The 13,593-nt window shown below is 40.5% G+C and overlaps 2 protein-coding genes across 3 annotated transcripts in view; both read right to left on the bottom strand.

Moving 5' to 3' along the window:
* LOC113019453 (uncharacterized) overlaps positions 1-13,586 on the bottom strand; it is a 35,819-nt gene extending 22,233 nt beyond the window's left edge. The window contains exons 1-10 of one of the 2 annotated variants that reach the window (XM_026163179.1): positions 13,139-13,586; positions 11,003-11,083; positions 10,632-10,746; positions 10,406-10,539; positions 10,047-10,273; positions 9,829-9,943; positions 7,793-8,092; positions 6,946-7,172; positions 6,742-6,830; positions 6,555-6,655 (exon numbers count right to left, since the gene is read on the bottom strand). In XM_026163179.1, the coding sequence (XP_026018964.1) occupies positions 6,555-6,655; positions 6,742-6,830; positions 6,946-7,172; positions 7,793-8,092; positions 9,829-9,943; positions 10,047-10,273; positions 10,406-10,539; positions 10,632-10,746; positions 11,003-11,083; positions 13,139-13,388 (1,639 nt within the window). In that variant the 5' untranslated portion in view covers positions 13,389-13,586. The other variant, XM_026163180.1, reaches the window with a different exon arrangement.
* LOC113019455 (deleted in malignant brain tumors 1 protein-like) overlaps positions 1-13,593 on the bottom strand; it is a 616,212-nt gene that overhangs the window by 322,513 nt on the left and 280,106 nt on the right. The window lies entirely within an intron of this gene.

Here is a 13,593-nt window from a genome sequence, read left to right on the forward strand (position 1 = left end):
CATCTTTAATAAAACGATCAGCATTGCTGCTTAACCAGGTGAAACTATGAAGTTTAACTTCCAGGCATCCATGAAAACCAAATTTATTAAATTTAACGGAGTTAGAAGTTAGCAGGAAGCTAGCGGGAGTTAGCTCGCTAGTTTCGCTAGTTACCTAAGCATGATATTGCATGTTCTGACTGAGAGATTTCTGAAAGAATTAAAAGGTACAGCTCTGCTATCACTTCCAACATAAATGAAGACAGGAAACTAAACAGCAGTGACGTTTGTAGGTAGAGCTGGGCAATAGAACGATAACGATATGTATCGCGATATAACTTTTACTTGATAGAGAAATTAAGCTATCGCGATAGACTTCGCCGCTCTTGTCCTCTTAAAATAAAATTTTTTTTTAAAAAAAGGTCAGCCAATCCAAACTAAGTAGCGCAGAGCCGAACCAATCACAGCCGCAGCGTCACGTCGCGTGACTTGTTACGTACAGCACAAGTGCCAAGCCGCACATGTGTGTTTGTTTGGGAAGCAGGCAGTGGGTAATGGAGCCAGCGCGTAATGGAGGAAATGAGTGTGCCGACTAGAAAAATCAACCGAGCGTGACCGAAGAGAAAACAGATGACGGTTCCAATGCCGGAGAGATTGTCGAACGGAAGAGCCATAGAAGTTCCGTAGTGTGAAGGTATTTCGGCTATTTCAAGTCTGACAAAAAACAGAGTAGCGTGCACTGTAAATTGCACGCTACTCGGCACGAAAGCAAGTCTGGAAATACAATAAACTGGTGCATGCGTCACACTGTGCGCCACGTTATTGTTTCGGTGAAATGAATTTATACAATACTGTTTCCTTAAATTCTACTCTGCAGTGTTTAAATGCTTACATATACACGGTTACTGTCCGTCCACACATACGACTCGGGTCTGCTTCTATGCCCCAGCTTTGTTTACTTTTTCCCACCGAGGCTTCTAGACTTCTGATTGGCCAACATTTCTGCACGGTTAGGAATCTAGCGCCACCTGCTGCTTTGGCATGTTCATAGCAGCGTTTTCCTTCATTTCTGCCTTTATGTGTGGACGGGATTATTTTTTAAAACGAAAACAGAAAATCTCCGTTTTCAAAAACACCCGTGTACGTGTGGACGTAGCCTCAGTCTCTGACTGGAAGCGCTAATTCGTCATTCGGCTTTTGTCAGACTAAAGTAACTGTTAAAACTGTTTGAAAAGCTAAGCTATACAACAAGGAGAGATTGAGAATTTCCTTTTAGTTCTCAGTTTATTTGATACTGACAAAAGTTAGTTTTGTCTGTTCTTCTGTAAAACAAACTAAGATTTATTTTTAGAATTAATATTTTGTTTCTAAGTGGAATTGACAATTTAATAGTCTGTTTCGTTTGTTCTATTTTGAAACTTAAACGCTTTAGCGGCTGCCTTTTGTGTAGTTTGCAATATTTGCCTTTATTTATCTGAAAAAGCCTCATGTTCCTTAAGTACATCTACCCTGTTGAACTTATTATGGGAAATAAATATTTAAATCAAAACAAGCTGCTGATTATTTCACATTTTACTTGTGAGCAACGGCACATTTAAATCTTACAAATATAGTTATTTGGCTTATATCGTGATAGATATCGTTATCGCCTGAAATGAAAAAAACATATCGTGATATGAAAAAATCTCATATCGCCCAGCTCTATTTGTAGGGTTACTGAAGTTGGGCTAGCTGGTATATAATGATGTGCTACCTGATTGCTAGCGACACAGCTATGTTAGCATAACATAAACAGTGAAGCTGGAGGACGAACACTAACACTTTTCCACTTATAAAAGTTAACGTTAAAGTTCCTGATAGTTAGACACAAATGCAATTGCATGGCAGGATGCTGTAAACGGACCAAACTTAAGTCAGGAGAACAACTGAGATAATCCATCCACAATACAAGGTTAGTCATTAATATACTGCAACAACATGGGAATAGAGCAGCTGCAGAGAATTCAACATTAATGAATCAATGGTACAGAAGTGGAGGAAGCAACAAGAATGAGTTTAATAAAGTTTGATTTATCTGACTGCTTTGTTTCGCTTAATGTGCCTTATAATCCCGTGCACCTTATGGTCCGAAAAATACGTACTGCACACTGCAGTTTAATGTTGCAAAGCACCTCGTTTTAACTTCAGTGGATATTATACATGGTTATGCTCAGGATATGTCAGCCCATTTCTACTGGAAATGCCTTTTGGTTAAACTTTCAGCAAGGAATTTGCATTTGCACTGTTACATTTTTATAAAGCTTTACTGTACATAAAAACCAGCTTCTTGTTTAAGTGAAAATAAATGGAAGGTTGTCTTTTTGCGCTAGTAATGTTGTGGAGTTGTATTTTGTCTCGCATCAATTATATCGTCAGTTATATCGTTATCGCAAATTTTCAAATATATATCGTGATAAATATTTTTGGCCATATCGCCCTGCTCTAAACCATAGCACAAAAACTTGGACTTTGAAAGGAAGGTGAAAAGGTAGAAGTTACCGTATTTTTCAGATCATGAGGCACACCGAATTATAAGTCGCATTAAGCGACACAAAACCACAGAAGACCAGAAGTCTTGTTCTTTGTCCAGATGAACAGTTCCCAATTAATCAGGGTATTTAGGATGCTTTAGAACTGCTTGGATTCTTTGGAATGGTATGGAACTTTGGATTTTCCCAGAGACTGACAGTTTGTGAAGAGTATGCATAATTCTGGACATAACACTTTTTGCTCAAATGTAAAAAAAAGCTGAGAATTTTTTTTTCCACAAAAATGCCTCTTGTATATCGTCTTATTATCTTTTGGGAAACACCTGTGCCATTTCCCATCAAAAAAAATAACTTGCTAGTTGAATAAAACTCACTTTAAGTCAAAATTTGCCAGGGGTATAAATAATAATGGGCTAGACTGTATGCTTTCTGGCTGATGTTTTGGTCACTTTTCAATCCTGGTAGTGATTTCACTCTAGTGGTAACATGAGACGAAGTCTACAACCCACACAAGACGTTCCAGCCCTGTATTCCAGTCCTAAATCTAACCTTATCCCTAAAGAGGTCATAAGAGAAAACAAGTTACATAAGACAAGAGAAAGTCACGAAAAACAAACAGAGAGAAAAGTAGTAAACAAATAAAGACAAATAGGTCACAAGTAAGGGGAAAACAAGCAAAGTAAGACAAGAAAGTCATGCAAAGAGAAAAACAGAAAGAAAAGCAAGTAAGAATTTTTAAGAAATACAAGTTGGAAACCCAAGAGTGGGAGGAGCAAAGAAAGAGTATAAAAGCCAAGAGAGGCACAGAAATAAATAGAAAGAAATGCCGAAACGTCACGAGGGCCCAATGATGTAAAATGCTTATACACCCAAGATGGGTGATTTTTTGAAACAGGGCAGGGACATCACCACCCGGCCCCAATGATGGCCCGTGCACTTCAGACTATCACGTTAGCCAAAGCCAAATAACTATATTTGTAAGATTTAAATGTGCTGTTGCTCACAAGTAAAATGTGAAATAATCAGCAGCTTGTTTTGATTTAAATATTTATTTCCCATAATAAGTTCAACAGGGCAGATGTACTTAAGTTGGTAACGAGGATCCATTACCTTAATTGGCTGCTTGAATCCTTCATTTTCAACCGTGTTTATTGGTAGCATGTCTTTAGCAAGGCAGTAGGCTATGGCATTCGTTATGTCGCTATGTCTCTCAGCTTTTTTGTCATATGGTAAGACGCTGGAGAATGCCGACTCAATTGACTGTTGCTGCTTCACAGGGATTCCCCTGGTTGTTTTCGATGACGAATTAGCGATTTCAGTCAGAGATTGAGCATGCTCTAGTGGGTGGCACTGCTTCAGGGGACAAAAAAAGGTATGTTGTATAACCAGACTTTGTGGGAACATGCTTTCGGCACAATTTACATTGCGCGCTACTTTTTTGTCACACTTCAAATAACCGAAATACCTCCTCACTACAGAATTTCTCCGGCCCTTCCTTTCGACAATCTCTCCGGCATTGGAACCGTCATCTGTGTTCTCTTCTCTAACCTGGTCACCCAAGCTCTCGGTTGATTTTTCTCTAGTCGGCACACTCATTTTCTCCATTACCCGGCCGGCACGGTGGCTGGCTGCTTCCCAAACAAATACATGTGCAGCTTGGCACTTGTGCTGTACGTAACAAGTCACGTGACTTGACGCTGCGGCTGTGATTGGTTTAGCTCTGCGCTACTTAATTTGGATTGGCTGTTCTTTTTTTCTTTTTTTTAAGAGAGGAAGAGAGAGAGACGAGGACTATCGCAACAGTTTCATTTTTCTAACAAGAAAAAGTTATTTCGCAATACATATCGTTATCGTTCTATCGCCCAGCTCAACTTATTCCCAACCTTAACCAGCACTTTAATGACGTTAAATAGTGTTTTCCCAAGCGATTATAAGAAAAGGAGCAAACGTGTAGATTGAGTCCAAACGGTTTTCATATTTCCTCATTTTTTCCAATGTCATCATTTAGGAACGAGTTGGGTGCCCAAAAACGTAATATGTTGACGATTTGTCACCTAGCGTAAAATGTTACGCTCTGGAAGTGAGAATGTGTTGTCAATACAAGCTGTGGGGATAAGGTTTGCTGTGTCTGTCGGCTTAGTGTCCGGTGTCATGGAGATGCTATCAGGAGACAGTACATCAGGAGCCTCAAGTGCCAGTGTCCTGCAGGTTTTAGATGTGTTCTTGATCCACCACAGCTCATTAAAAAAAAACAATACCTCCTAAATTACTTCCTCAACATGTCTCCAAGTTCTCCAGAGGCCTGGTAATAAACTAATTATCTGATTCGGGTGTGTTGACCCAGGGTGATATCTAAAACCTGCAGGACACCGGAACTTGAGGACTGCAGTTGCCTAATTATCACATAATTATGAATGAAATGTTTTTATTAGACTTGTCTACTGATCATACATCAGAGACATGAAACAGCAGCCCTGTCTAGAACTGAACTTTATTCATGTATGTCACGGTTCTGGGTCCGTTGGACCCAGTATTTTGAGTTTATTATGTTTTGGTTTAATTTTTTATTTTGATAGCTTGCTGCGAGACCTCACACCGAGCACATCTACTGCAGGTGTGGTGTCTGTTATCGGACCCGGATTTAGCAACATCCCCAAAAACCCGAAGAGGAGAGTCCTGGCCCCTAGCCCTGCCAGTGTAGCAGAAATGATGAGGATGATGATGGCAGCAGCAGCCGTTTTTCTCTGCGTGAGTAGTTTAATGTTGTTCGTGTGTAATTTACATTGAGTAGGCTAACCAGGTTATTACATTATTACATTAATGCATGTAAGGTGAACTAGCAAACACCTTCATAGTTACATGCAGCTGTCTTCTTGTTTGATGGCAGATACTCCCTTCACCCTGGCCAAAATGGCTAAAATGACCAAAGAAAAAGAGGGAAACAGCTGAACATGAGAGGTTTTTGGACAAAGTTTGTGTTTTTTCCATTGTTTAAGCACTGCTTCCAGCCAAGAGTGATACCATATATGCCCCATAGCTGTAGAAAAGGCTAACATTGTTATCTTTTTACAAAAAACCAGCTGAACATGAGAGGTTTTTGGACCAATTTTGTGTTCTCCATTCTTTAAGCACCGGTTTGAGCACCGGCACCGTTTCAAAAGTACCGATTTGGCACCGGTATCGTATAAAACCTAAACGATACCCATCCCTACTGACCAGACACTTTATAAATTCTTTGTGGCACATATCCTTTGAGCTTGGGTCCTATACCAGACGCTTTGGAGCATTGAGGGTCCTAAGCAGTATCTTAGCTGTTTCTAGGACTGCAGTCTTCTGGAAAGAGATCTCCAACGTTTTTCCTAGGATCTGCTGGAGCCAGACTACACTAGGTGCAGAGTCACCGATACATGAAGCTATACATTTTTAGACATAAGTTGTTGCATAGGTGGTAAAAGTGGTTTTCCATGTTTGAGTCCATGGTGGGGACCGGTTTGCATTATAATTTGCATAGTACAATTTCCTGGTCCGTGTCAGACTGTTCATAACCACCCATGTTAATGCTACAGATGTAGTCCCTCGTTTAGGAATAAGGTGCTCAATGTGTTTTGACTGCTCCAAGAGCACAAACACAATCCAGAGGTCCAGTTGAGGTTCAGGAAGCAGCTACAGCCACCTGTCAGTCAAAGAGACCATGTCCCCAACATTAAGCCTTACCACTGACAGCCTTGCTTGAAATCCTCTATCACGGTACCACTACCAAAAAATGACCACCATCAGCATTCTGAATGACTGCTGTGTAGTGGCTCGTGCTCCAGTAATCATGAAGTGCTTTGACAAACTGGTCCAAACTCAGGTCATCACAAGCTTCCCAAACCATCCAGCAGCATGCCTACAGAGCTCTACAAAGGACCTCATAGTCACAAATGTGTCCTGACCACCCTAGGAGCTATGCTCGGCTACTCTTTATTATTTCAGCTCAGCATGTGATCACAGTGGTGATAACTGAATATTGTACTGGACAGATAAATTAAAAGGCTTTGAACTTACGATTGGGCGAGATGGTATCCATCTGAGGGTCCTCCACATTGTGGACCTTGAGATGCACGTGGGTGTCTGATTGACTGATCTGAGGTTTCTCAGACTCAACTCTGGGGGAAAAGAACAAAATTGGATTGAACTGTTGACATAAATAACAAACTCTAACAGCAGCAGCTTACTCTTTTCTTTGACTCACTCAGTGGTCAGTGTGGTTGAATCCAGGCTGGGTGGAGGAAGTTCAGCAGCGGTAGCATCTTCTCTCTGTAGAGACCTTTTCTCTGGACCCTAAATTTCCACCAAAAAGTAAAAGAATAGTTTTTTTCTGATTTTTTATTCAGAACAACATGCTCCACATTTAAACAATGTTTTCACCCTGATGTTAAATTGGTTCTTGCAGTACCTTCAGTCGGATGTAAATACCAGGATTCCCAGTCCCATTCTTGCAGATCTCTTCTGCAGTCATACTCTCCACTCTTGGAGGAATTAGATTGTGGTTGCGACCAATTAAGATGGTAAAAGGTTCACCAGCAGCCAGCTGAGGGAAAGTGGACCTCAGCAGAGCCAGGAAGTCAGCCTCCTGAAGACCACGAGGAACATTCAGCTCATGAGACGGGTGATTCTGACACACTGAGAGAAAACAGAGAAGCTCACAAAGTCAGAATCAGAATGTCTTTTTTGTCATTGTCACAGGTAGAACGAAATTAGAATTGATCTCTGATCAATGCATCATCCATACAAATGTAAACTTTAAATAAAATTTGTCAAATAAAATCAATCCCCACACACATGCCTCAGTCAGTGCATAGATCACTTCAGGAGTAGCGTGATGGACATTTTTTAGTAGCAGCATCAAGACATATTTTTCTGATTTGGTAAAAGCTGTGTTTGAGTCTGTTTGTCCTTACGCTGATTGCTTTGTACCGTCGGCCCGAGGGCAACAGTTCAAACAGGGAGTGGCCAGAGTGTGAGGTATCTTTTATAATGTTACGAGGTTTTTTAAGACAGCGGGTAGTGTGACTACAGTCAAAGCAGTTTCAGTCATCGACAAGTTAGAAGACATGTTTTCCTGAATCAACTAATAAACGGGTAACTCAGCAAACCTGCACAGAGAGCTGGATGACTAGTACGTTGGACTCTTGAGACATGCAAAGCCTCTAAATCAAGTTAAGGAGCTAATAAGAGGTAGAAAACGTTAACGGCATCAAATCCTTCCAAAGATCTTTGAAGGTTAAAAGCTTTAAACTTACTTATATTTGTGATCTTATCAATCTTAGGGTCCTCAAGGATGCGGATCTTAAGTCTTAAATCTTCTTGACACAGTGACTGTTGTATGTAGAGGGTAGATCCCCGAGAAAGTCTGATGATTTCCTCTGGTGTCACAGAGTCTCCTTTCAGAGGTTTGAGTTTGTTGTGCTTGGCCCTTAAAAAAAGGTCAAAAGGTTCATCTCCAGCCAGCTGAGGGAAGGTAGACCTGAGTAGTTTCAGGAAGTCAGCTTCCTGCAAACCACGATGAACCTTCAGCTTGTGAAGCGGGCACGTCTGAAACACTAGAACACAGAGGAACGCTGAGAGATCAGTTCAATTTTTCCAGTATTAGGAGAAAGAAATCATCACTTTCCTGTTGTACTTTCACTAAATGTTCGTCTGATACTACTTTCCAATTGAATCTGGAATCTGCTTTCACAGTTTGGAGGTACCAGTGGTGACATGGGCTCCTAATGTTCCAATCATCACAGTGAAATCTTCCACATCTGCTCCAGAGTTTCATGTGTACTGAGGTGTTTTCATTGTGTTTTATAATGAAAATATTCTTGGTATTATAGTACATATTTCTTTATTAATATGTTACAATTCTTAGACCAGGGAGTAGTGCAGAAAGATGAAGATGTCCATGTAGAGTGCAGGGAGGCAGCACAAACGGTATATGTGTCCTGACCAATGTTCCCTCTAATTTTTCATGTGTCTGAGCGAACACACAAACTCCCTGAGCGATCCCTTGGACCATTGTGAGCGACATCAGACGTGTGCACTGTGGTCATGCCAGCATCGAATCCATCCAAGTTACATGGTTTATTAAAATAATCAAATTATAGCATTTACATTTACATACAAGCTCTGACTTGTATTATGGGTATGAGTCTGGTCTGGGAGATAGTCCTGTAACGCTCTGTCTGCAAAATACAGTTGATGTCGGGCAGTTAATTATATAGTTACTTCTTCAAAAAAGTTACTGAGTTTTGCAAACAAAGTTTTTTGCAACTGTTTACCTAAAAATGCAACTAAGGCATTTTTTAAAAAAAACATTTCAAACTATTTACGGAACAGTCAGCTGTTCTGCATCAAATTTGATGCCCCCCCATTCCTAAACCACTAAATGCCATATTGCCATATCATGTTTTGATTGGTCGACATGGTACATTTTTCGACGAATGGGAAAGGGTGGGGGCTTTTTGGTTTTGTCTTTGCTCACAGGTGGAGAGTGCTTTCGAGCGTTTTCCTTATAAAACGCAGTTTTTACCATTTCTTCCCGCAGTAAATATAAACAATGATAATATTCAGGAAGAAAACCAAACATTGCAGATATTTTTGTCACAACTCTGGTTTTACGTGGCCTATCAACACAATTTAAAAACTGGTATAAAGTCCACACTTATTCCGTAAATTGTTCTGTCTGTCCTGCTCACATCTCCAATGGTTATACACTAACGTGGCTTCACGCCACATCAGTCACGCCACTTTGCTAGCTAAAACACCGGTGTCGACACATAAGGACGCTGTCATAGCCTGTTAGCGATGTTGATTAGCTGCGTATATACGAATGTGAATCGCATTATTGGCTGGACTATGGGATAAGGTGGCATCGGTCTAACCCCATACGGGAGCAGCCAGTCACTTACTAACACTGCAAAAAACAGAATTGTTAAAATATTTACTTTAATTTCAATTCAGGTTAGATTTTTTTTTTTGCGCACAACCTAGATTTTCTGTACGCAGTACGCAGCTTAGAGGGAACATTGGTCCTGACCAGGGTTTCAGCTGCTCTCGAGCATTACTGGCATCAACAATTGTGATTTACAAGGTGCAAATGACTGTTTTTGGTATAGAGGTGTGGTGGAGACCATCAGCTTCACCTGTGTTTAATAGACCGATCTCCGAGCAGGTAAAAGGGTGAAAAGCACTTCAGAACTTACCTAGTAGGTAACAAGGTGATATACGGCTTACATGTGCTGCATTTTTATAGCAGAAACATCTAAATTTCACATCATGTTTGCTTTAGACTTACCTTGTTTTGACAAAACATTAATCTTTCGCTTTTCCAGGATGCGGATTCTGAGATTTATATGGGTGTCTGTCTCAGTGGATGGAAGATCTTCATGATCTTCATCAGCATCTTCTTTCTGTTTTACAGAAGGTCGGAATTTTCTTCTCAAATCAAGTTGTCAATGTGTTGTAATCTTTGGTAACGCTGTTGAGATCAGTTAAATCTTCTCAGCACAGTACCTGCAGTCGTATGTAGAGGGTAGATCCCCGAGAAACTCTGATGATTTCCTCTGGTGTCACAGAGTCTACTTGCAGAGGTTTCAGTTTCTTGAGGTTGCAATATAAGAAAAGGTCAAAAGGTTCATCTCCAGCCAGCTGAGGGAAGGTAGACCTGAGTAGTTTCAGGAAGTCAGCTTCCTTCAAACCACGACGAACCTTCAGCTTGTGAAGCCGGTACATCCGAAACACTAGAACACAGAGGAACACTGAATCAATCACAGTGAAATCTTCCACATCTGCTCCAGAGTTTCATGTGTACTGAGGTGTTTTCATTCTGTTTTTAACATTTAAATTTCACATCACGTTTGCTTTAGACTTACCAGTATTTGAAAGCACTTCAATGTTTGGGTTTTCCAATATGCGGATTTTGAGATCTATGCAATTTTGTGATTTGCTGATTCGACGTTTGCCATGTTTTTTTCTCCTCTTAGACGGGACTGTTTGAGTCAAGAACCTAAGGAAAACACGGAAAAACGGGAGCTGGGATACAAAAGATAACACATATACTTTTGTACATAGTAGACATTTATGCACTTGTCTTTTAACCTTGATGTTGTTACATAATCCAGCTCTGTCGTGTATCCTTCCTCCTGCTCTAAATATTCATACTCTTCATCCTCTATCGGTGCCTGAAATCCCAGGCTGCTACTGTCGTCCACCCCTAGGAACAAATAAATTCTTATGTTAGTCACAATTATGTGTTGTCCAGCTCAACAAGAACTTGACCATTTATATAACCGAAAGGGAGCATGCTGCTACTATCTACTGTTTGTGCTTTAAGAGGACATGAGCTAATGTATCTTTCTTATATATATATGTATATATAAGAGACATGTTGTTGTTTCATGTAAGAGACATGAAACAGCAGTCCTGTCTAGAACTGAACTTTATTCATGTATGTCAAAGTAGCTTCTTACTCAGCTCATATTTGTCCTGCTTCTGATCATCCAGTAATGGACCACCTCCATCTTCACAGATGGAAAACAGCTGCTGGTCGTCTGCAAAAGTATGTTTAATGTTCAATTTTAGAAAAACCAAATGTGATATGATAGAAGATAAATGGAAAAAAAGTTTCTAGCAATGTTAAGATCCACATCAATGTCAGTTTTGGCCAGCGGTCATAGGTTCTGTCCAATAATATGACACAAGACTGGAGTAAAAGACATCCATGGATTGACACTTTATTAAAGAAGGAGCATGATAACAGCACAAACACTAACTACAACTAAACAAAATGGCTTCCTTTTATACTCTACCTTTTCAGGTGAGCATCTGGAATAGCCCAAGTATGGGGGTTAACTAATCAAAATGAACACATAACCCTCCACACAAACAAACATACAATAACATTAAAGCACATCACAAACATATACATATTTCCAACACATACTATAAACAAACCAATAACATAAGCTTCACCCATTTCTATCTAAATTAAAACCCTCTTTATCCATACTCCCTAACCTGGCACACTGGTCTGCCCCAAGAGCTCTTAAACAGGTGATTGAGCCGTTTTCACTCTTTTGCTCCACATCCTGCAAGAAGCAACTAGGACAGGTGAGTACCTTTACAAGTTCTCATTTCGCATATGTTTAGGTTATTGATAAATGATTAACTGCAAGCAGCTCTAACTTTCGCTCTTCTCCGACACAGGTAGGATGGCCAGTCCCACTGTCTCTTTTCTGTTACAAGCTGTCAATTTAATCGTATGTCAAATAACCTAATAAAAGACTCCAAAAGAACTAATGTGTTTTCTTTATTACCCTATTTTAAATTCCCAATCCAACAATTTATTATTAACAATACCAACCAGGTAATGGAACCCCTGGTCTCCATTACAATCAAGTTGATGAGTATCCTGTACGTTTTATACACTGACCAGACACTTTATTAGGTACACCTTGCTAGTACCTAATTGCTTTAATTCTTTGTGGCACATATCCTTTGAGCTTGGGTCCTATACCAGAAGCTTTGGAGCATTGAGGGTCCTAAGCAGTATCTTAGCTGTTTCTAGGACTGCAGTCTTCTGGACAGAGATCTCCAACGTTTTTCCTAGGATCTGCTGGAGCCAGACTACACTAGGTGCGGAGTCACTGATACATGAAGCTATACATTTTTAGACAAGTTGTTGCATAGGTGGTAAAAGTGGTTTTCCATGTTTGAGTCCATGGCGGGGACCGGTTTGCATTATAATTTGCATAGTACAATTTCCTGGTCCGTGTCAGACTGTTCATAACCAACCATGTTAATGCTACAGATGTAGTCCCTCGTTTAGGAATAAGGTGCTCAATTTGTTTGACTGGTCCTTGTGTTTGGAGCTACCTGCTTTTGGCTCATCTTCACTGGCCATCCTGGCATTCTCTTGTCTGGATCCTCTATTCCTTTGACTGTAAGTGCCATTTATAAGTACATGTTTTTATTTGAGCCAATTTGTTTAATGTATTATCTGAAATTTGATGTTTGACAATAATGTATATCATTTGAGTTTATTTTTGAGTCTCGACAGAATATTGAGCTTTATTGTGAAAGTTTTATGTGGAATATAAACAAGCGGACGGCGGAGCCACACAATGGTTTTAGCGTCGTTGTTGCTAACCAAAGTACTCACAAACAGTCGGTCCGGTGTGTGATCATATTAATCACAAGAGAAAGAGAGAACTCTAAGGAATTAATATAGCCACTACAGTAACCATCAAAACCATGAAAAAATATTGGCGTACACAGTTTATTTTGAGACCCTACGAAACAAACGATAGGTACAAAAAAAACGACGTATCGTCAGTTTCAGGCCAATCTCTGTAAACCCTAGAAATGGTTGCGTGGGAAAATCCCAGCAGACAGGCCCGTCTGGCACCAAAGACCTTTCTTTCTCACTCGGATTCTCATTTTGAGCTACTGTAGGTTGTCTTGGCCATTTGAAGACATCAAGTTGCTGCTATGTGATTGGCTCATTTGTTGTTTGCATTAACGAGAAGATGAAAGAGTACCTAATATAGTGGCCGCTGAGTGTTTCAAAGCACTTCAATAAATGTTACAGGGGCTAAAACACCGACCTGCCTCCTGCTTTATCTCAGGCTGCAGGAGCTCCAGCAGTCGCCTCTGCCGGTCGAGCTCCTGCCTGAAGCCCGCAGCCTCCTCCTCATAGTCGGCTACAGTCCGCTCCACCACCGATAAGATCTCCCGAGCGGCTGTGCTCAGTTTGTCGGTGATGATTCCTCTCAGTATGTCGCTCTTGGACATATTAGCGATGTCTGGCTCGCTGTCCCAGCTCTGCACCATCGTCATCATCATCGAGTCGCTCATGAAATAATTTCTTTTTTCCCGCGTGGGAAAATGTTTCTGTCGGATGTTTAACCCTAGAAGTTTTTACCGAGCTAGTGAACGCGCAAATGTTGTCCGGCTGGAAACAAAAGGAAACACCATCCTAGGAGAAAATGACACATAGCACAGACATAGCACAGTAATAGACTATCACACGTATAATTATATCAGTATTTATTAAAAAAGA

Source organism: Astatotilapia calliptera, chromosome 3 (genome assembly GCF_900246225.1).
Source record: "Astatotilapia calliptera chromosome 3, fAstCal1.2, whole genome shotgun sequence".
Taxonomy (NCBI): Eukaryota; Metazoa; Chordata; class Actinopteri; order Cichliformes; family Cichlidae; genus Astatotilapia; species Astatotilapia calliptera.